The 23869-nt window shown below is 44.0% G+C and overlaps 3 protein-coding genes across 5 annotated transcripts in view; 1 reads left to right on the top strand and 2 right to left on the bottom strand.

Moving 5' to 3' along the window:
* Window positions 1–23869, bottom strand: part of TMED7 (transmembrane p24 trafficking protein 7) — a 304389-nt gene that overhangs the window by 101714 nt on the left and 178806 nt on the right. The gene's annotated exons all lie outside the window — the stretch shown is intronic.
* ATG12 (autophagy related 12) lies at window positions 3236–10187 on the bottom strand. Of its 2 annotated transcripts, XM_074995191.1 has the most exons (5): window positions 9991–10187; window positions 9250–9386; window positions 4978–5040; window positions 4541–4603; window positions 3236–4001 (listed from the first exon to the last, which is right to left on the bottom strand). In XM_074995191.1, the coding sequence occupies exons 1-4, from the start codon at window positions 10157–10159 to the stop codon at window positions 4544–4546; spliced, it is 429 nt and encodes a 142-aa protein (XP_074851292.1). In that variant the 5' UTR covers window positions 10160–10187; the 3' UTR covers window positions 3236–4001; window positions 4541–4543. The 2 variants fall into 2 exon arrangements, with proteins under 2 accessions (XP_074851292.1, XP_074851291.1); XM_074995190.1 differs by having other exon boundaries at window positions 3238–4603.
* AP3S1 (adaptor related protein complex 3 subunit sigma 1) overlaps window positions 10223–23869 on the top strand; it is a 56744-nt gene continuing 43097 nt past the window's right edge. Inside the window, exons 1-3 of one of the 2 annotated variants that reach the window (XM_074995189.1) lie at window positions 10223–10516; window positions 16666–16757; window positions 23729–23840. In XM_074995189.1, the coding sequence (XP_074851290.1) occupies window positions 10448–10516; window positions 16666–16757; window positions 23729–23840 (273 nt within the window). In that variant the 5' untranslated portion in view covers window positions 10223–10447. The remainder of the gene's footprint in view (window positions 10517–16665; window positions 16758–23728; window positions 23841–23869) is intronic. The other variant, XM_074995187.1, reaches the window with a different exon arrangement.

The raw sequence follows: 23869 nt of genomic DNA, 5'->3' as shown, positions 1-23869 counted from the left end.
GAATGTCTTTTGGGATCCTTCCATCATTCATCCTGCGGACGTGGCCAAGCTAGCGGAGCCGCCGCTGCCTGAGGAGAGTGTGCAAAGTTGGGATTCCAGCTTGCTCAAGGACGGTAGTGTTGGACACTCTGTCCTTCCACGATATTCCAAGGATGCGCCTGAGGCAGCGCAAGTGGAAGACGTTCAGCCTCTTTTCCTGGCGGGCGTACAGGGTCCAAGACTCACTGCCGTAAAGGAGGGTGCTGAGGATGCAGGCTCTGTAGACTTGCCTTTTGGTGTGAGTGTACAGCTTGTTGTTATTCCACACTCTCTCGCTGAGTCTGGACAGAGTTGTGGCTGCTTTACCAATCCTCCTATTTAGCTCAGTCTCCAAGGACAGGGTGTCAGTGATGGTGGGACCCGAGGTAAACGAACTCGTGGACGACCTCTAACATATAGTTGTCAATGCTGATTGATGGAGAATCAGCAACATCCTGAGCAAGTACGTTTGTCTTCTTTAGGCTGATGGAGAGCCCAAAGTCCTTGCATGCTTTGGAGAACCGATCCAGCAGCTTCTGAAGCTGGTCTTCTGTGTGTGACATGACAGCAGCATCATCTGCAAACAGCATGTCTCTGATGAGGACTTCCTGCACCTTAGATTTAGCTTTCAGCCTTGCAAGATTAAACAGTTTCCCGTCAGATCTTGTGTGCAAAAGACACCCTCTGTTGAAGATCCAAAGGTGTGTTTAAGAAGGAGTGCGAAGAAGATCCCAAACAATGTCGGAGCAAGGACGCAGCCTTGTTTGATGCCGCTCCCGATGCTGAAAGCATCCGATAATATGCCATCGTATTGGACGGTTCTTCTCATGTCTTCGTGGACAGACTGGATCATCTTGAGTAACCGTGGTGGACAACCTATCTTGTGGAGCAGTTTGAACAGTCCACCCCGCTGACCAAGTCAAAGGCATTGGTTAGGTCGATGAAGGCAATATAGAGTGGCTTCCTCTGCTCCCTGCATTTCTCCTGCAGCTGCCTCAGAGAGAAGACCATGTCGACGGTAGATCTCTCTGCGCGGAATCTGCACTGTGATTCAGGATACACCCTCTCAGCAATCTTCTGGCGTCTGCCGAGGATGACACGAGTGAACAGTTTACCAGTGATGCTTAGGAGGGAGATTCCACGGTAATTGTTGCAGTCGCTTCTGTCTCCTTTGTTCTTATACAAGGTTACAATGTTAGCATCGCGTATATCCTGTGGAACCTCTCCCTCTCTCCAGCACAGGCACAGTAGCTCATGTAGGGGTTCCAGAAGAGTGTCTCTGGCACACTTGATTACGTCTGGTGGTATACCATCCTGGCCTGGGGCCTTTCCTACTGCAATGTTGTCAATGGCTTTCTTCAGTTCATCCACAGTTGGTTCCTGGTCCAGTTCGTCCATTACTGGTAGGAGTTTGACAGCATCGAGGGCTGAGTCGACCACAATGTTCTCGTGTGAGTACAGCTCGGAGTAGTGCTCGACCCAGCGCTTCATCTGTTTGGCTTTGTCAGTGATGACTTCACCAGATTTGGATTTCAGAGGTGCCATCTTGTTCTGGGTGGGTCCTAATACCTTCTTGATGCTCTCGTACATTCCCCTGAGGTTACCAGAGTCAGCACTGGTCTGGATGCTGCTGCGTAGCTTGAGCCAGTATTCGTTGGCACAGTGCCTGGCCGTCTGCTGTACTGTTTTTCTGGCTGCTCTGAGCACTTGCAGGGTATTCTGGCTCGGCGAACGTTTGTACTCTAGGAACGCAGTGTGTTTTTTTCGATGGCTGGAATCATCTCATCGGAGTTAGCTTCGAACCAGTCATTTGTGTTTCTAGCTCTTCTTCCAAACACCAACAAGGCCGTGTTGTAAATTGTATCCCTCAGATGCTGCCATCTGGATGTCACATCGGCACCCCCAGGGTTGCTGCGCAGATTCTCCTCGAGGGTCGCTCTCAACTTTTCAGCTCTCTGAGTTAGCCGTCTTTCTGGCATCGATGCAGGGCCTTCCAGTTGGTTTAGAGAGGTGCAGCTTCTTGGGCATCACCTTGAGTTTGGAGCAAACTAGCGAGTGATCTGTATCACAGTCAGCACTATGATAGCTGCGTGTCGGAAAGATGTTTTTGAGGTTATCACGTCTAGCGATGACCACGTCTAGTTGATGCCAGTGTTTTGAGTGTGGGTGTCTCCATGACACTCTGTGCTGTGGCTTGGTTTGGAAAAATGTGTTTGTGATGCAGATTGCAGTATGTGCAAAGTTTGAGAAGACGCTGACCATTTTCGTTCATTTTTCCCCACACCGAAGTGGCCTAAGCAGGAAGGCCACAAGTCACGATTGGCTCCAACTCTCGCATTGAAGTCACCCAGAATGTACAGTTGTTTGCAAGCAGGTATTTGCGCTATGGCAGCACTAAGCATGTCATAGAACTTGTCTTTTACTTCTGGTGCGGCGTACAGGGTTGGGGCGTAAGCGCTGATCAGGTGGACAGGACCAGCGCGAGTTTGAAGTATGACCTGAAGGAGTCTTTCTGAACCGCCCATGACTAATTCCACCATTTATAGAAGGGTGTTTCTGATGGCAAAGCCAACACCACGCTCCCTGGATTCTTCTCGGGCTTTACCCTGCCAGAAAAAGGTGTAGTCCTTTTCCTTTAGAGATCCCGAATCTGTGAGACATGTCTCTTGCAGAGCAGCAATGTCAACTTGGAGCCTCTTCAGTTCCTCATTGATGACAGCAGTCTTTCGGGTGTCGCTGATGTCCTGAAGATCTTCAGTCAGACCTGTCAGCATGGTCCGCACATTCCAGCAAGCAAGCTTAAAACTTCGATGGTTTCCTTTTCTTGTTGCTTTTCTTATTGGTTTGCCTGGTGCTCAGCTTTCAGGTCGCTTGTCAGGTTTGGGAACCTTAAGCCTCACGCACCCAGTGAGGCAGGTGAACTGTGGCGGGACAGTACCCTATTGGCTGGGGGCTGCCCAGCTTGAGGTGGGTGGTGACTGTCCAGTGAGATGCGACGATCTCTCCCACCGTCGGAGGCAACCCCTTGTGATAGGTCCTGCTGTGAGGACCTGTTACTATCCCTGAAAGGTTTCCCCCCATCTAACATGCTCCAGACCCTTGAAGGGCACCCTCAAGGGTTGAGCTCACAACCTGGGTTTACAAGGCCAATTCTCTAACCACTGAGCTATTTCCTTCTTCCCACTTCACAAATAGTGAATTATAACCATGTGTGAATCACTTTTCTAAAAATATGGCAATCATCAATTCATTTGGAAACAGATTCAGATCACATTTATTCATAATTCAGATTTCTAAATACAGGCACTTAAACACAACAAATTTGCATGAATTACAGTCGGTTGAAACTTATCAAAATTCTTTAATTTTAGCTCTTAGTTTTCAACATAAAAGCCACCCAAACACAGCTTATGAAAACATCCCTTAACAGAAAAATTATGTGTACACACAAAGTAGCCACACTTCTAGATAGCATATTATTTGAATGCACCCACATACAAAGTACATATGAATAGATTAAGCAGGCTGGTGACAATTCTTTAGTACTTCATGTTAAAAGATGAAGTGATTTGCTAGATGAACCTCATTAAACCTTTGCCCTTCCCAAAACATGCCTCCTTTCCTACACACAAGAGGTGTCAGCCCATGCATGAGAAAGACTCAGTATCCTTCTTTCATTAAGGTAGTAGCAAGTCCTCATCAGGAGCACCACTTCCTGCGATTACTTCGACAGTTGTTAAAATGTCCCAAAGTGGTGTTCCATGTCTCTTGATGGAAGTGACTATACAGCAGTTGAAGCAGGAGACCAGGAGTGCAAGCGAAAACACTTATGGTTGGGGTTAGCCATCCAAAATCTGTTTCCATGGAACTGAAGAAGTCAAGAGCTGGGTCACTCTTTCTGCTGTTACTGGTGGGTGAGAGGCATTTTTCAAGCATATTGTAACTGAAAATACCAAACAACTAGGAAAAAGCTACTGCCACTGCTAAAAGAAAATATAAAGACATTTTATTAAAATGTAGTTCAGGAAATGCAGTTGCATCAGACACTCATATAGCTCAAGGTATGGGACAGAACAGGATATGACAACACACTTTTTACCTTGCCTGCAATGGTTTATACATGTTACTTCTGAGACAAATGCTATAAAATGCTTGCCTGAAGTGAGGTATACATGAGATTGAACATGTTCACAGTAAAGACTTCACAACAGGTAAGAGATTACACAATGCACCTAGTAGATATGAACATAATGTCAGAAGTAAGCTGAATCCCAGATGGCACATATAAAATCGTTTCCATACCACAATGACACATGGAAGAAAGGCTACTCAGTCACATAAGTGTGCAGCTCTTCTTTTATGCAAGTCATCTGCATTATTTTGTAGATAATGCACAGAACAAAATAAATTAATTGGCAGTAATGCAAAATTCTTTTCATCTTGTCCACGGACATTATTTCTGAAGATCATCAGATTCCTTTCCCTTTCTGAAGGCCAGTGCTATGCATCAGTGGCTGCTTACCATTCATCCCCATGCTTGAGATTTGCAGTAATGTAGTACAAGTTTGCCATCACTTCCAAAACACTATAAGAGGGGGAAAAAGGGAGTAGAGATAGAGAGAAGCAACAAGGGGTTAGTTTAACAATGAAGCAGTCCATTTGCAAAATTAAACTATCACTATTAGACAAGTGCATCATGGGAAAAAAGTATCAACTGTTATTAATACAGTAAATGCCGTGTTATCAGGCACTTAGGCTAACTGGCACACTTGGTTAACCAGCATGCCCTGCTGGGGCCAGCTATATGTTTATGTAATATGCACAATTTTATGACAAATTAATGATGTCATCATCCTGGGCACAGCAAGCATAGAGCAGATTTAAAGAGGCAGACAAGGATATAAAACGGTTTTTACTACACGAATATTAAGAAAGAACAATATTCAAAACTAAAGTTACCTCATAGAGCGTCCCAACTTCTTGATCTGGAGAAGGAGCAAAAGACTGATTCACATATATAAACTGTAAGGGAAGAAAACAAGAAGAAAAAAATCCATGTGCTGAGTTATCTTCCTTTTCATGAGCAGCACTTCTTTGACCCGATGCCTGCCAGTTACAGGGTGAAGGCTACCTTCTGTTCCCCATGTTTACCTCACTTTACACATTCAGAGTTCTGCATTAGAGCCACCATTCTTTAAGTAGAGAGGTAGAAGTTCAACCTCTTAAATCCAGTACACTCATCCACCGACATCTGTGGTCTGGCAGGACCAACGATCTTATAGGACCAGAGAGTCTAGGGCTGAGGCTGGACCTGCATCAGTGGGGCAGGGGCTGGGGCCAGAGCTGGAGCCACCGCCAGCCCTGCTGTAGCAGGTGAGGGGAGGGGGGTGCAGAGCCCCCTCTGGAGCACAGGGCTCTGACTTGTTAACATACTACCTGCCAGCACTCCCTCCAAGCCACTGCTTGATATGCTGTGGAGCAGAAGCTGGCAGGCCGGTGACTGGGGATCCCGTGGTGATCACCGGAGCTCTGCTGCTGGGGAGTGGCATTGCAAGGGACCCAGCCCAGAACCCACAAGGCTGGGAAGCCAGTGGGAAGCCAGCTGTGGAAACACAGCGTCAGGTAGCTGGCCGTGGAGTGTCGGCTGGCCAGATAGCCATCAGGAAGCTGGCTGGGAAGCAGTGGCCATGTGGCTGGGAGATGGCTGGAGCGTAGTGGGGCTGGGGACCAGCAGAGCTGTGCCTGCTAGGGCTAGGAAACCTCAGCTGGGACCAAGAAGATGGCACCCACAGACCTGGAAGCCAGCATCCCTGGTCCGAGGTTGCTGCAAGTGCTATCAGAAACGTGGCTTGGGCTGGTGACCAAGAGGGGAGCCCCAAGGCATTTACCTCCTCTGGTCTGTCAAAATCCCTCATCCAGGGCAGCTCAAGTCCCGAGGGAGCCAGACCAGGAGGTGCAACCTATTAATTCTATTCCTCAACTGACCAACAGGGATCTTTGTTGGAATGCTAGACACCCGCCACTTCCACAGCATCTGAACTCTAAGACCAGATCATTAGCCCAAAAGCAGCATGGAAGATAAGTGCTTGATTGCAATCAAGGACTTATCTCCCCCGCTGCCATCAAACTAACTGCCTGGTCTTTGCTCTTTGAATATCCAATACCAAGACTTTCTGTCTACTGCAAAATTTCTTGCATAAAATTATACCTATAGACACTTACCCTATTTTTCAAACACATTGCTCACATTTATTAAAATAGGATAATAAATTAGCATAATTAAATACTAGCAAAAGAAAGCCTCAGAACCTGAGGCAAAAGTTCAGCCAGTTGCTATAGAAGTTTGAGATAGCCACACAACAGTCCCAAAGGAACTCTAGAAATCTTATGATCAGAATCTCTTTCTAAGGGTCAGTATGGAGCTGGAAAACACATGAGGAGGATCTGCTGACTAGGGTAGGAAAGGAAAGAAATAAATGGAAAAGTGAGGAGGTCTTTAATATCCTAATCTCATGGTTCTTATATATGGGTTGGGACTCACTACCCCATTTAACAGGAGTCACCAGGGCTGGTGTTAGACTTGCTGAAGCCCAATTTCTTGGGTGTGAAGTTGAAGTCCAAGCTCCACCTCCCAAGGCTAAAGTCAAAGATGGAGGGCTTCATCCCTGAAGGGTGAGACAGGTTACAAGCCTGCCACCCAAGGCTGAAGCTCTTTGGCTTTGTGCCCCTTTCCCACCAACTTGTGGGCTCAGGCTTCTGTTCCCATCCTGCCATTGTCTAGCAACTTTTGTTGTCAAAAGGGGTCACAATACAATAAAGTTTGAGAACCCCTGTAGTAATCCAACAGTGAAAATCGTAGTTAGCTATTCTCTAAGACATTAAATGCTGACAACTTCTAAGTGTTTTAAAAGAAAACCAGGAACTGACATTCAGGGGAAGAGGAATGTCTGATACCGCTAGTATTTTTATATTTGTATCTATGTTATTATTCAACAGTTGTATTACCAAAGGGTATGTCTACACTATAGATTTACCCCAGAACAACATATTCCAGAGTTATTCCAAAATAAACTATTCTGGAATAACAGCTCCACACTACAGGGAAACCCCAAAATAAGCAAAATGTATTCCAAAATTGCGTATCTATACACAATTGAGCCTTCTTTCGGATTAGAGACCCTGGAAGCACTCTAATCTGAAACATGCAATGTCTACACAGCAATGTTATTTCTGAATAAGCCATCCACTATTTCAAATTACCGGTTTTGTTGTGTAGATATTCGCACAGTAATTTCGGAATAGCAGCCATTATTCCAAAATAATTTTGCTGTGTAGACACACCCATAGAGTCTAGGAGCCCTACTCATAGACCTTAGGGTACTAGTTCAGTGATTTTCAACTGGTGTGCCCCGACATACTGGTGTGCTGTGAGAACTAGCCAAGCGTGCCATGAAATTCTGTCACTTTCTCCTTACCACTGCTCTTTGCAGAGCCACTGGGGAGAGAGTGATGGGGGGGCGGGGTGGAGGGACAGATTGACAGCCCTGGGCCAACTGGGATTCAAGCAGCAAGGCTGCCTCAGTACCAGTCAGTGTGGGGACTGTCAGCTTCTCCTCACAGCAGCTCTTTTCACACAGGGAGACAACTCCTTAATGTGGCAAGGGGGGTGGAGGGCAGGATCATGTTGGATTTGAGACACAGTTTAAATGCTCATCCCTCCCCTACAAGTAAAAAGTGGTTGTGCCATGGATTCGTTTGTCTCATTGTAGCATGCTGTGTTACTGAAGAGCTTGGTAACCACTCTACTAGGTATTATACAAGTGCATACAGAAAATGCAATAGCTTTTATTTAAAAATAAGATTTGAGATTTTTCCCCTGCATGTACTACAAATGATGCATTGTTTTTTCTGTTTTATTACATACATATTTCAACCCCTGTTAGACAGCTGAGTTTGTGCAAAGCTAACCTAACCCCAATGTAGATGTAGTCATTGACAATGGAAAATAGTTAACAGTTTTTAGAACTAGTCTTGCTATACTGAGGAGAAACCCCTTGCCTCAATGCAAGCTGCATCTGCCCTGTGGGGTAATGCTAACCCAGCAATGCCAGAAAAACAAAAAAAGCAGTAAAGCAGCACTTTAAAGATGAACAAAATAATTTATTAGGTGAGCTTTCGTGGGACAGACCCACTTCTTCAGACCATAGCCACACCAGAACAGACTCAATATTTAACCCATAGGCCGTGTCTACACTAGCCAAAAACTTCAAAATGGCCATGCAAATGGCCATTTCGAAGTTTATTAATGAAGCACTGAAATACATATTCAGCGCCTCATTAGCATGCGGGCGGCCGCGGCACTTCAAAATTGATGCTCGTCCAGACGGGGCTCGTTTTTGAAAGGACCCCGGGTACTTTGAAGTCCCCTTATTCCCATCTGCTCATACATCTGAATATGTATTTCAGCGCTTCATTAATAAACTTCAAAATGGCCATTTGCATGGCCATTTTGAAGTTTTTGGCTAGTGTAGACATAGCCATAGAGAACCAAAAATAGTAATCAAGGTTGACAAATCAGAAAAAAAATTATCAAAGTGAGCAAATCAGAGAGCAGAGGGGCTGGGGGGGAAGGAAGTCAAGAATTAGATTAAGCCAAGTATGCAAAAGAGCCCCTATAGGGTCCCAGAAAATTTGCATCCCGGGATTTGCTCACTGTGATAATTTGTTTTCTGATTTGTCAACCCTGATTACTATTTTTGGTTCTCTGTGCCTTAAATATGGAGTCTGCTTTGGTATGGCTATGATCTGAAGAAGTGGGTCTATCCCACAAAAGCTCATCGCCTAATGAATTATTTTGTTGGTCCTTAAAGCGCTACTTTACTGCTTTTTTTTGTTTTGATAGTAGGTAGACTTGCACGGCTTTCTCTCCGTTACTAATCAGCAATGCCAGGTATGTATAAGCCCCACAGTCGGGATGCACAAGTCCCTGTTGTTCTCAGGTTCCCCTTGGAGCATTAGAGTATCACCACACCAAGCAGAAGCTTAAGCAATTAAGAAGCAAGCAACAGGATGCCAGTACTGACTACAGCCTCACCAGCTCATCTCCTGCACTTCCCCCACCTACATGCTACCCTGTGGGTTACCCTAGCACATCTCCATGATACCAAGCAACCTCATGCCCGCCACACCTTTGCTGGGCTGGTTCAGTGACTGACCCAGGGAGGCACATACCAGCTGCTCTGAGGCCATCAGCTTGAGGAACTTCTTGATGAAGTCAATGAGCCCCTGGATGGTGCGGGTCCTTTCCACAGCCCACTTCTTGGTCTTCATGATGGGCGTGTCCCCCACAGCCTTCAGCAGGATGTCAACTGGAGAAGAGCAAAGACTGAAGCTAGACTCTGAGCTATTTTTGTGGAATAAAGGCAATGTCGAAGTAGGGCACTTATTTCCAAGCTGCCCCCACCTACAGTGTCAACCTGCAATTCCAAGCCTGTACTTTGAAACTCACGTGACCACTATTATGCTAATGAGGCGCTGAATATGCACATTAACACCTCATTAAGCTGCTACGAATTGCCCCATTACCATGCCACCTCCGACGGGAGGGGGCGAGGGTAGAAGCCGTCTGAGCGGGGCAGCCAAGGGAACCAGAGCCTACGGAGCCGAGCGGGAACCGGCCCGAGGAATACGCTGCTCGCGTTGGCCGTGAGCCGCAGGCCCGGGGGGTGGGGCTCGCCTCGAGGAACGCGGCTGCGCCCCTAGCACAACCTCCACACCGGACCCGAGGTTGCCGTTATCCCGGGGCCCCCGCAGCCGGGAGATACCAACGCGCCCGCCCCGGCACACGATCTGTCCCCTGCCTTTTCCCAATTGGGTGAGCTAACTGAAGGAGGCGGCCCATTGGCCCACGCGCCCGGCACTCAGCGCGAACGCCCGTTCTCGCCCCGCCCCCAAGACAAGAATTCCTTTTACTTTTCTTCTTGGTGTCCTCGGCGGGTTCCTCGGTCACCGGGGAGCCGGCTGAAGCGGGAGCTGGCTCGGCAGCCCCCACCGCAGCGCCCCCGGCCGCGGGCTCTTCGACGCACTCGCCTCCGCCACCATCCTCTGGAGAGAATGATAGCCGCTCCCCTACTTCCGCCATGCTGCCGACAAGCAACTACGGGCGGAAGTGACGTTGACTAAGACCCCATATTAACGCGGGGGGGGAGGGTGCGCGGCGAGGAGAGCACGTGACCGACGGCCTTTCTGCCCTGTGGCGAATGAGCCGCTCCGTCTCCTTGTCAGGTTATTCGGCGTCGCGTGGGTAACGGGACGGTTCCGTTTCCGCTCCGGGCAGGAATAGTGCGGCGGGCCGTGGCCAGTGTGAGGTGGGAGGGGCAGAGTTCGCAGCGACCCGGCCGGCTCAGCGGCCTACGCCCGCCGCCTCACCATGATCAAAGCGATCCTCATCTTCAACAACCACGGCAAACCCCGGCTCTCCAAGTTCTACCAGCGCTATGTACGGGAGATGGGGAGGAGACGGGAGCGGGCCGGGGCGGGGGACGGAGGAGACGGGGTCGCTGAGGTTAGCCAGGCGGGTAGAGCGGGGCAGCCCTTGGCCTCAGTAGGCTGTTGCGAGGCGAGTGGGGAGGGGCAGGAGCGAGGCGAGGGCAGGACAGCGGGCCGGGACGTTGGGGGCAGCCCCTGTGCTGGGGGACAGTGCAGTTTTCCCTTGCAGGCCTGGGGGAGCCGAGCTGAGAGGTGGCTGTATGTCGCTCCGCCCCCTTCGCAGCGCTTACTGATGTGATGAGCTTATCTGTTCCCTGTAAGACTGGGCTACCTGGTCTGAGCCACGAGTGCGAGTGGCTGGTGCAGTCTCCTTGCAGGATGGGCGGTGACTTCTCCTTGTTAGGTGGTTAGCTGTGGGGGAGAGCGTGCGGTGTGCTTAGGCAGTTGGTGTGCTCTAGGGCTGTGGGTTGGGGTCTCATGTCTGATTTGAGGGCTTGTGTGTACTAGGAAGTCTTCTTGCTTGACTTAAATGGGTATTACGGTGTTTAAAAGGGTTTGGTTTATTCTAATTTGGAAGGGAAATTATACCAGGATAAGGCATTTTCATGCTGGTATAAATAGAGCCATAGTGGCAGTGGTGATGGGTGAGAGGACATCTGGGGTGAATCAACCACGTGCTCTGCACCAAGCCTTCCCCTTTCACACCCATGTTCTGGTCACACCTGCTCCATGCTTCTTCTGAGTGTGTGTGTGTGGTCCCATCCTTCCCCCAGAGTGCTGTGGCTTGAAGGCATCTGGAGTTGCTTTAGCTTGCACTGTTCTCAGCCTGCATGGCTCCAGGGCAGAGGTGGGAACATCCCCATGCCCCCTACGAGTGGCACAGCATTCCTGGTGTCGGATCCTGGGGAGGTGCATGCGATTCCTTGTGAACTCCCACGTACTACCCCTGTGTAGCAGACATAAAATGTTATAAATATAATGGCAAAAATCATTTCACATCTGACATATCCAGAATGTGGTCCTGACCTTAGAGCTGCATCTACAACACAGTAGACAATGGCACCTCCAGTTTAAAATAGCCAAAGTCATGTGTTACCAATACTGAGATTCTCAGCAATGCCAATTCATTCTGAGTACATGATTAAACCAGGATGGTTTTAAGTATGTTTGTTTTTTTATTTTATTAGTTTTTTTCAATCTGGGAGAAAGTGAAATTCATACCAGCTGAAAGTGACTTGTGTGTAAAATTGTATGTAAATATGTGCTTTCAAGTCAGGAAGTATCACTGTAGGCATGATCTGGAATTAGTCAGCAAAACAAAAGAAGTAACACAGGATAAAACTAATCATTAACGGATAATTTTTCAGCTGTGTGCTGTATTTCCCAGTAAATCCTGTGGAGTTACCATTGGATGTAGAAAAATACACAAGAACTCTTGTCTTCATCAAAAATTACATAAATATAGATATTAAACATAGTACCAATGGGAAGAATTTTAGTTTTCATGTTTATGGCTAATCAGTCAAATACAAAAAGATTGCATTTTTCAGGTTTGCATGACTAATTCATTTACTGGTAAAAATGTTTTATTTTGGATCTATCTGCAAAATTCACCACTGTGGTAGTGCATACCAATGAGCCAGTGTTTAATAAATGAAAACATGGCTGGCACAAAACACTCTCTCTGACAGAATTTCATCCTCTCTCCTGGAAAGAGAAGTTGGAGAAACAATAACTTGAGTCAAGAAGCCTACTCTTCTTTGTTAACATCTGTGAGCCAGAAAGCCAATTATCTTGATTTACTATTTCAAAGTAAAATTCATGCAAAGGGTTTCAGGCTGGCCATGTCTGCAAGACTTTAATTTCATTGTGTGTATGTGTGTCCCTTTCATCTTCCCAATTTCAAATGGGGGATTTCAGAACTTTTAGGAAAGAGATTTTTCTTACTTTCCTTTGCCACTTTTCTGCTGATTACTACTGGGATTGTAATTGCTTAGATGTGAATTGTTTCATTTTCTCTTTCCCATCTTAAGATCTATTTCATCACTTTTATTTTAAATATGTCTCTTAACTATTGTCCGTCCCTGTTGTTCCCAGAGTAGCTCTGGGAAAAGTGGTGTCTTTGTGGTTGCTTGCCTTTTCCAGAGCTGCCTTTGTCCAAAGAACTGAAGGATAGTGGAATTGTTCCCACTTGGCATAACTTGTCCCATCCTGTTAAGTAGGATTTTTTGCCTGAGGGGAATGAGCGCAGGGTCTGTTTTGTTCAATTTTTCTTTTTTCTTTTTTAAGCCAGGGACCATCTAAATGTGGTGTTTTGTGATTTGCATCCCATTGTGTGGCCCCTGTCTGATTTATCTGTGGCCTGTTGGCCTCCAGTCCAAAAAAGGTTCCCTACCCCCAGGTCACCATTTCTTTCTATTGTTTAGCATGCCTGAGGAACTGTAATAAGTCTAGGTGTTTTAGTTTTAATTTATGTAACAACAGGTCCACAACATGGTATGGTGTGGTACGCTGTACCAGCACCTTCAAGCCAGGATCGCCAGCTGAGTGGCAAGGGAACTGCAGCAGCTCCAGCCCTGGGGGCCCAGTCAGGGCTGGGAGCTGGCTGGGGAGCAGGGCTCCGCCTGCAGCTCCAGCCCAGAGACCCGCACGGGGCCACGGGAACGCTGGCGCAGCCCCGAGGCTGGGAGTTGGCTGGGTTGTGGAGCTCCACTAGCACCTACAGCCTCAGGGACCCGGCCTGGGCTGGGGGAACCCCATCAGCTCTGGGACTGGGAATTAGCTGGGGCACGGAGTTCCGCAGGTAACACCAACCCCAGGGATGTGGCTGGGGGTAGGGGTCCCTGGCATCCCTGTGCGGGAACGCTGAGAGTGGGGGATAGCTGTGTACAGGCTCCTCTTTTTTACAAAAAATGCGCTGTCCACAGGTGCAATTTAATTTCCGCAGAAAGTATAGGTCTGTCTACACATGTGATTTCATGTGATGCCAGACACCAAAGTATCTGCGTAGGTGCACACTGTTAATATAGGTAAAGAAAGCCACACTCTGCCTCCAGTGCAGTTCATCCTAAACTTGAAACTGGAGCTAGGTGCACTAAGCAAATCTAGCTTTCCATGTCTTCAGTAGTACTGTGCAACATAACAGCAACAGGAATTGCACTGGAATTAAGACAAAAATCCACAGTTTATTCAAACAACAGATGTATGAATGAAAGTAAGCAATTTAAATGAAAAGGATTTCCAAATTACAAGTCCTCTACAGCAGTGTTTCTTAAACTATGTTCTGCAGAATACCGGTATTCTGTGAACTACCCAGTGGTGTGCTGTATGCATTTGACACTTTTTTGATAGCCTACACTGACTGTATATATTTTCTGTTATTAAAACCCGATATAATGGTGTTTCCCAAATGGTGTTCTGCGGAACCCTGGGGTTCCCCAAAGTGAAAATAAGGGTTCCATGAGAAAATTCTCCTCTGCAGCTTGCTGCCATGCCATCACTGAAACAGGAGGAAAAAATTTAATTGGTTTAAAGGCCAGCAGGGCGGTGGGAGGGATCTGGCCATTAAACCAACTGAATTTAGTTCCATTATTTCAGCAGCGGCAGGGCAAGGAACCGCAGCGAGCCCCTCACTTGTCATGCTGCCTGAGTGGGCACACTCCTCCGGTGAGCATGGCTCAGCGCACCACCACTAGCTTTCCTTCTACTGGGCACACATGGCCGCCTGGCATAGGCTTATCATACAACCCCATGGATGGGTTAGTCCTGGGGGCTGGTTTGTGGAGTGAGACAGGGTAATCCTGGGTGTGCAGGGTCGGTTTGGGTCTGAGAGGGGTTAAGCCTGGGTATGTTACTTAATTGCTGTGATACTTGATTAAATTGCTTCATTTTATTTTGGCTGTGTATGTTGCTGGTTTTTTTTTTTGGAAAGATGATTTTCATCGGTGTTCCACATATTCGTCTCAAAAAGTTTAAGAAATGCTGCTCTACAGTGTTGAAAACTGGATGCTTCTGAATTATGCTGCAAGACTGCCTTTACTCTCAGCCTCCATAAGACTTTAGGATTGTCTGCACAGCAAAGAAAACCCTGCACCTGGCCTGTGGCAGCTGATTTGGGCTCAGGCTGTGAGACTCTTTCATTCTTGTGTAAATTTTCAGCTTTGTTCCAGAACTCAGATTCTGGGACTCTCCTGCCTCATGTAGGGGTCTAGAGCCCAGCCTCCAACCAGATCCCCAAAGTCTCCACATCAGTGAAAGAGCCACATGAGCCCAAGTTGGCTATCATGTGCCAAATGCAGGTTTTTGTCAGCTCTTTTAACATTCCCTGGCAGGAGAAGGGAAACTTTACATTGTGTAATTGAGACTTTATTTGAATGAAATGTTAGAATGTGTTCTGCCTACATGGTGATGCTTTCTGTTTCCTGAAATCCATGTTTGAAAACTTGTAATATGATCCAATTTCAGAGGGAACTTCTAATATTTCATGAACCTACTTGAAATTTAAGGCACATGCTTTCAGTTAAAGCAGTGTAACCCCCTGAATAGATGCTGTTAAACCAGTTTTAAAACTGTGTATTGATTTAGTTTATAATTGATTCATGCTAAGATGTACCATTTCAAAACCCATGTAAGATACCCCACTGGGGGGATTTGTGGAGAGTGACATAAAATGATTTTTTTTGAAGTATCTTTAGTTTACCAGTGCAAGCCTGGGTAAATGGGACTTTATCTAAGAGTTGTTCAGGAATCTATTCCACACTTCAGAATTTTGATAATAGGCCTACCTTCTGCAACCACTTGAGTACAATTTTCCAATAAAAAAAAATCACCCAAGTTAGTCAGTACAGACTCTCCCCATCCTCTACCAAATTAGAGCTCAATTTATTTATAGAGGGGAATCTGTCAAATTTTCCTCTCACCAAAGCAAGGAATTCCAGAAATCTCCAGAAAATTGGAAGGAAGCTAATGTTGTGGCAATTTTCCAAAATGGGTAAATATGATGACTGAAGTAATTATAGGTCTATCAGCCTGACATCAATCCCAGCCAAGATAATGGAGCATGTGATATAAGAATTAAGAGGATAGTGCAATTAGTGTAAATAAATATAGGTTTTGGAAAACAGATTCTGTAAAACTAACATTTTTGATAATCAGTAACAGAGAGGTAGCCATGTTAGTCTGTATTCTAACAAAACAAACTGCTGGTTTGTTTTATTTTTGATGATGTTATAATTGTTACTAAAGGCACTATGTGGACATAATATATTCAGACTTCTGCAAGGCATTTGACTTGGTACCACGTGATCTTTTGATTAATGAAGCTGAATATATAATTAAATGGCACATGTTAATTGGATAAAACAATCAGCTAAGTAATGGTTCTCAAGAGTTAATTGTAGATGAAGATTCATCACAGAGCAGGTATGTCTGCAGTGGGAGAAATGTGTGGATGTGTTTCGGAGGCCCCAGTTACCACAAAAAAGGCTCTTATGGGGAGGGTGTCACTGTGTGGCTGGCTGACCAGCATTAGCTTACTGGGGACTGTATGAATTGAAGTTGGCTCAGTGTTATTGTAGGGAAGAAGTGCATGGCATAGATTGATTTGTTTGGGAAGAATGGGTTAAAATAAGTGGGTAACATGTCCAGTCATAAGAAAACCAGAGCTTTCAGGCTCATGCAAGATGGAGTTGGACAAGTGAGAGACCAAATGAGGAGAGGATGATTGTTTTGGCTCAGGGCACGACTAGCTTTAGATGTGTCATATTTTAAGCCCTGGTATCCACTTGGTAATGGGAAATCAATTTCCAAAGTATGCAGGTATAAATTTTCAGCCTATAATAATGTTAGCTGGGATGGTTTGTCTTAAAATAATTTGGCTGAAATTTGAAATAAGCGTCGTTTTTTGAGGGCAGTAAAACATTGCTTGTTTAACAGCTTTCTCTGTTCAGTCTAGTTTAGAACAATTACATGTAGCTTAATAACAGACTTATAAAGATGATCGAAGTAGTGTTACAAGAAATTGAGGGTCTGGACTTTGAGTGACTGATTAGAAGGCATCAAAGCTATCTGGAGAGTGCTATCAGGGCAAACTATAATCTATAAATGTAATTTACTACTGTTAATCCACTTTCATCTGATAGTAAATGCATTTTTTCATAGAGTGAAGATACACAACAACAAATCATCAGAGAAACTTTCCATTTGGTATCCAAACGTGATGAAAATGTTTGTAATTTCCTAGAAGGAGGATTGTAAGTATAAAGTTTAGCAGAAATATTTTGAATATTAATGAATAGCAAAGGATGTTATGAGAACCTTCAAGAATACCGTATTTTAGAGCAGGAATTTAGTTACTATTTCTATATAGGTATTTCTAATGCACCAAACATCCGTCTCCATTTATCTTTGTTCTAAATACACTGTTACAGTTAAGTAGCTGTAACTATTTTATGTTACAAAGGCATAATCCAACTTTAACCAAATATTTCTTCTTTCTTGTCTAATCTACACCTGTAACTGAACTGGGGGCTGTGGTTGTAACACAGCTGTCCGTAGTTCAGATACAATACAGAAAAAAGAAATAGAAGTGTAAATGGCATCTAACTGTATTCTCATAGCCTAGCGAAAGCCTGGAGGTCAGCATAAGCGACTATTTCACTACATCATTGCAAAAGTTGAAATCAGGATCAGCTCTTCTACTGGGTACTTAGGCCTGAGCTCCTAATATTTGGTTGCTGTGGGCTGTCAGTAGAGGGTTCCTGGCCTAGTGATACCACTGCCTTTCTGCCAGAGTCCAAGTAGAGCAAGCCTGGACTGAGAAAAATGGTTGTTTTAAGAACAGTTAGCAAACACATTTTTAAAAGTGGCTTTTTTGCACATTATAGACAGCTAGATGTGTTTGCTGGCCATGGTCAACCCTAGGATTTGCCCATCTAGCAGGTATCTCAGCACAACGTGGTCTGTCTACACTAAACAAGATTTTGTACGTAAAGTGTGCTTAGCTAAGATGCTTAAGAACATGGCTGTTTTTCCTAGGGTGGTTGTGTCCTCTAAGCCTGATGTTTAAACAAAGATTAGTTGTTTGACCTTTGTTTAAAACTGTGGACTGTTTTCCTCTGGTGCATTGAGGTGGCTGATAGTTTTGATTGTAGGGGTTATTCCTGATATGGTACTTTGATATTTTTAAAGGTAAAAATTTTCAGGGTTTATTTTTCCCCCTTGTGATCTTTAGAGCATATTTGTTGAGTTCTCATTTCTTAACAGAAGATTTGAAGTGCTGAAACTAAAATTATGTAGGTATTAACAAAAACACAATTTCTAGGAAAAGAGATCATGACTAACGTAGTTCTAGCTGCCATGATTTTGGTCACCTTTTAGGTTGCTTAAGACACTTAACGCAAGTTAACTAGCTGCACTGCTCTTGGGGTGGAGAGCCTGGGGTCTGTCTTCCTATATCTCTGAGGAGCAATTTTCACATTTTGGGCATAATTGTAATATAATCATAGTACTGGAAGGGACCTCAAGTGGTCATGTAGTCTAGTCTCCCCTGCGCTCATGGCAGGACCAACATCATCTAGACCATCCCTGACAGATGTTTAATTTGCTCTTAAAAATCTCCTGCAATAGAGATTCCACAGCCTCCCTAGGAATTTATTTCGGTGCCAAACCTCTGTGACCGTTAAGAAATTTCTCCTAACATCCAACATTGCTCCTTGTCGTGTCAGAGGTTAAGGAGAATAACTTTGATTGCTCCTCCTTGTAACAACCTTTTAGGTACTTGAAAGCTGTTATGTTCCCTCTGAGTCTTCTCTCTTCCAGACCAAACCCCAATTTTTTCAGTCTTTCTTCACTGGTCATATTTTCTGGAAGCTTTAATTATTTTTGATGTTCTTCTCTGGACTCCAATTTATCTTTATCTATCTTTCCTGAAATATGGCATCCAGAACAGGACATAATATTGCAGTTTAGATCTAATGAGTAAGCAGTGAAGTGGACAAATTACTACTTGTCTGCCTTATGACACCCCTGCTAATACATCCCAGAATGATGTGTTTTTGCAGCAGTGTTACTCTAGTGACTGTTACTTAGTTTGTGGTGCACTCTGACCAGCAGATATCTTTCCACAGTAACAATAACTTTAAGGTACTGCACGTGGAAATTCTGGCAAAGTGTGAAATAACTTGAAATGCACTGCAATACCTTGATAATTGTGATAAATTAAGCACTCAATTTCAACCTTCACATTGCAAAATTTTTTTTTTAATTTGCTTGGAAATCACATTGCATAGAAAAGTGTGTATTTTCCTTAAATTTAGCTCGTTGGGAACAGAGGACTTCTATATTCAGTTATTAGTGTGATGTTGTGTGAAAAGTACAGAAGTTCTAATGGGGCTTAAGAGTTCTGATGGATAGATAAAGAACAGAAAATTCTTTGTACACACTTATGTTCCATTAGAATCTGGTTAGTTCTTCTGTAAATCCAGGTGAGGAGGGGTTTTAATGGCTTTTTCCACAATGTGCAGAATCATCAGCTTAATACCTATATACAAGGGCTGTCAATTAACATGCTGGACAAAGGATGGGGGGTGGCAGGCACTGAGTGTATGGGTGTGTTTATGTCTGTCTGTGTGGGGTATGTGTATCTGTGCGCATGTCTCTGTGTGGGGCTGTAGGTAGGGTGTGTGGGTTTCTCTGCATGGGGCTGTGTCTCTGTGTGTGTGTGTGTGTGCATGTCTCTGCATGGGGCTGTGTTTGCTCATGTCTCTGCATTGGGGGTGTCTCTGCATTGGGCTGTAGGTTGGGGGGATGAGTCTCTAAGTGTGGCTTTAGTAGCAGGGGTGTGTCTCTGTTGGGGCATAGGTGGGGAGTACGTGCCTCTGTGTGGAGCTGTAAGTGAGGGTTCTGTGACAACTTGCATAGTGGAGGTACTGAGAGTCATTGAACCAATCTGTAAATCCTTTACACAATGAAACCACTTCAAGACCCCACCCCAGTACTGCTAATTCCAGCACCTCTAGGTCTAGTTGGGGATGTCTGTCTGGGTGGTGTGTGTGTGTGTGTGTGTGTGTGTGTGTGTAAGTAGGATACAGTTATCTGTTTGTGGTGTAATTGGAGGGCTTGTGAGTATAAGGGATGTGTGTCTCTATATGAGGATGTAAGTGATGTAGTTGCAGGCAGGTATAGTTGGTGTGTGTATCTGTATGGGGTTTTACAACCACACTGCCATTAATTGCAATTAATTTTTTAATTGCTCGATTACTCGTGATTAACTTTTTTAATCACTTGACAGTCCTCCTATATACCTGTGTGCCATAAAATGTTTTCTTTTTATACTTAAGCTATGTTGTTGCTTAAGATAAAGTTTTTAACAACCTACAGAGAAGAGATACATGCCTTGTGCTATTTGCAGTTAAGTTTCTTTTACAGGGAGAGGACAGAGGATAGGCTGAAGCATATCACTATTAAGTCACTTAATATATCTCTTCCTTTTGTAGTTCACTAACTTAAGGAAGGAGAAACATAATGAACTGAAATTTCTGCAACTCTTCTAAAATTGAAATCGAGCTTGTTGGCTGCAGTCCACTCATACTACTTGTACTATAAGATATCCTGTAGCACAAATGTTCTAATTTAGTTTATCGCTTAAACCATAAATTTGATGTAAGTGAATATCCGTGGAGCATGTGTACTAATCACTAGTTTCAATACATGTGTACTTAAATTTTTTCCACTGTTCTCAGTGGTTCCCCATTGTGGCTTGAGAAAGATGCTTTGGCAAGAAGGATGTAGGAAAGATGCAGGAAGGATAGTAAGGGGTAGAGGGGGAGGAGGAGTTGTCTTAGATATTAAAAAGGTGCACACCTGTACTGGGGGGTAGATGGATGCGGGAGATGGATGCATTGAGAGTCTCTGGGTTAGGTTGAAATGGGTAAAAAACCAAGGGTGATGTCATGCTAGGGGTCTACTACAGACCACCTTCCCAAAGGGTGGATGAGGCTTTTTCTAAACAACTTACAAAATCATCCTGAGGGCAGGATATTTTGGTGATGGGGGATTTCAACTATCCAGATATATATTGAGAAACTAACGCAGAGAGGAATAGACTATTCTGTAGGTTCTTGGACTGCACTGAAGATAATTTTTTATTTCAGAAGGTGGGAAAAGCTACCAGGGGGAGGTCATTCTAGATTTGATTTTTAACAAATAGGGAGGAACTGGTTGAGAATTTGAAAGTAGAAGGAAGCTTGGAAGAAAGTGATCATGAAATCATTGAGTTCATGATTCTAAGGAATGGTAGAAGGGAGGCCAGCAAAATAGAGACAATGGATTTCAGGAAGGCAGATTTTGGTAAACTCTGAAAGCTGGGAGGTAAAGTCGCAGGGGAAGCAAGACTAAGAGGAAAAGCAACTGAAGAGAATTGGCAGTTTTTCAAGGGACATTATTAAAGGCTCAGAAGCAAGCTATACCGCTGTATAGGAAAGATTGAAAGTAAGATGAAAGACCCACATGGCTTAGCCGGGAGATGTTGCACTATCTCAAAATCAAAAAAGGAATCAGATTAAAAAGTAGAAATTAGGACAAATTACAAAGGATGAATCTAAACAAACAATTCAGGTATGCAGGGGCTCAAGGAGGAAGTCTGAGGTCATTTTGTGTCTTTGCCTATCTTGAGATATAAAGGAGAACATGAAGACTTTCTATAAATATATTAGAAGCAAGAGGAAGACCAAGTACGAGGTATGCCCACTGCTCCATGAGGAGGGAGAAACAATATTGGGAAACTTGGAAATGGCAGAGGTCCTTAATAACTTCTTTGTTTCAGTCTTCACCACAAAATCTGACAATGAAGGAATGCCTAACACAGTGAATGCTAGTGGGAAGGGGGTAGGTTTAGAAGGTAAAATTTAAAAAAAAGAACAAGTTAAAAATTATTTAGAAAAGTTAGATGTCAGCAGGTCACCAGGTCCCACTGAAATGCATCTTAGAATACTCAAGGACCTGATAAAGGAGGTATCAGAGCCTTTAGCTGGCATCTTTGAAAAGTCCTGGAAGTCAGGAGAGATTCCAGAAGACTGGAAAAAGCAAATATAGAGCCCATCTATAGAAAGGGAAATTAGAACAACCCAGGGAACTACAGACCAGTCAGTTTAATTTCTGCACCAAGAAAGATAATGGAGCAAGTAATTAAGGAATTCGTCTGCAAATATCTGGAAGAATACAAGGTGATAGGTAGTGGCCATCATGGATTTGTACAGAACAAATCAGGTCTAACCAATCTGATAGCTTTCTTTGATAGGATAACAAGTCTTGTGGATAGTGGAGAAGCGGTGCATGTGGTATACATAGACTTTAGAAAGGCATTTGATACGATTTCACATGATCATATTATCAATAAACTTGGCAAATATAACAAGTGCAGCTACTATAATGTTGGTGCATAACTGGCTGTATAATCATTCTCTGAGAATAGTTATTCATGGTTTGCAATCATGCTGGAAGGGTGTAACAAATGGAGTTCCACAAAGGTCTGTTTTGGGACAAGTTCTGTTCAATATCTTCATCAACAACTTAGGTATTGGCATAGAGAGTATGCCTATTAAGTTTGCAGATGATACCAAGCTGGGAGGGGTTGTAACTGCTTTGGAGGATAGGTTCAGAATTCTAAATGATCTGCACAAACTGGGGAAATGATCTGAGGTAAATAGGATGAAGTTTAAGGACGACAAATGCCAAGTACTCCACTTAGGAAGGAACAATCAGTTTCATGCATATAGAATGGAAAATGATTGTCTAGGAAGGAGTACTGCAGAAAGGGATCTAGGATCATAGTAGATCACAAGCTAAATATGAGCCAACAATGTGATGCTATTCCAAAAAGTTAAAAAAGCAAACATGATTCTGGGATGCATTAACAGGAGTGTGGTGAGTAAGACATGAGAAGTCATTCTTCTGCTCTACTCTGTAGTGGTTAGGTCTCAGTTGGAGTATTGTGTCCAGTTCTGGGCGCCACATTTCAAGAAAGATCTAGAGAAACTGGAGAAAAGTCAAGATGAGCAACAAGAATGATTAAAGGTCTAGGGAACATGAGCTATGAGGGAAGGCTGAAAGAACTGGGCTTGTTTAGGGAAGAGAAGATGGGACATGATAGCAGTTTTCAAGTGCTTAAGAGTGTTCTAAGAAGAAGGGAGAAAAATTTGTATCCTTTGCCTTTGAGGATAGGAACGGAAGCAGTGGGCTTAATTTGCAGCAAGTGAGTTTAGGTTGGACATTAGGAAAAGCTTCTGAACTGTGCGATTAAACACTGGACTAAATTGCCTAGGGAGGTTGTGGAATCTCCATCACTGGAGCTATTTAAGAGCAGGTTAGATAAACACCAATCAAGGATGGTCTAGAGCAGCGTTTTCCAAAGCGTGGTCCACAGCCCGATACCAGTCCTTAGAAAATATACAAATTATCATGCACAATCCTATTAATTTGGTACGTTTCATATTTTCCCACCTAGTTAAGGTAATAACAATAAGTTAGACACTTGAGTATTTTATATCAAGATTTATGATGTTGTTGTTGTTCTGAATAAATAATAAACAGTGAAATATATTAAGTTTTCATTCATTGGTTTTTTTACATGCATTTTATGTTTTTGGACCACAAAAACGGGTACTGGAAAAAAAAAAAACGGGTTCCAGCTACATAAAGTCTGGGAAAACCTGGTCTAGAGACTCTAGATAATGCTTGGTCCCGCCATGAGTGCAGGAGACTGGACTTGACGACCTCTCTAGGTCATTTCCAGTGCTGCTATTCTGTGATTCTGTGTGACCACCAGAGTAACATTCTTTATCATCTGCACAATGCATGCTAGAATGTCACAGAGTGACAATAGCATGCATCTTAGTGAAAGTGTCCTTGTTGAACTGTTTACCATAATTCTGATGTGTACGTGCATACATTGGAGAGCTTACTACTGTCTCCGAGGCTATTTACTGATTGTATATATGCAGTAATGACCTCTTACTAGTAATGCTCATTTGTCTTTTTTGGCTTTTTTCGTTTTAGAAATACCTTTACATTAAATTTAGACTACATCATCAAATGTTGATAACACTTGACCCATTAGTAGAGAACCTCCATAATTTAAACTGTGTTGTCACAAGTTTATAATAAGAAAAAACGCATTAACAGCAAATTTTGTCTTGACACTGACCTAGCTTATCTCTTCATTTAGACTAATAGGTGGATCAGACAACAAACTAATCTACCGACACTATGCTACATTGTACTTTGTGTTCTGTGTGGATTCTTCAGAAAGTGAACTTGGCATTTTAGACCTAATACAGGTAAGTGTTATTTATAAAGGAAATTCCAT

This window comes from Carettochelys insculpta, chromosome 5, assembly GCF_033958435.1.
Source record: "Carettochelys insculpta isolate YL-2023 chromosome 5, ASM3395843v1, whole genome shotgun sequence".
Taxonomy (NCBI): Eukaryota; Metazoa; Chordata; order Testudines; family Carettochelyidae; genus Carettochelys; species Carettochelys insculpta.
The sequence above is the reverse complement of the archived record's forward strand: the minus strand, read 5'-3'. Positions and strand labels throughout refer to the sequence as shown.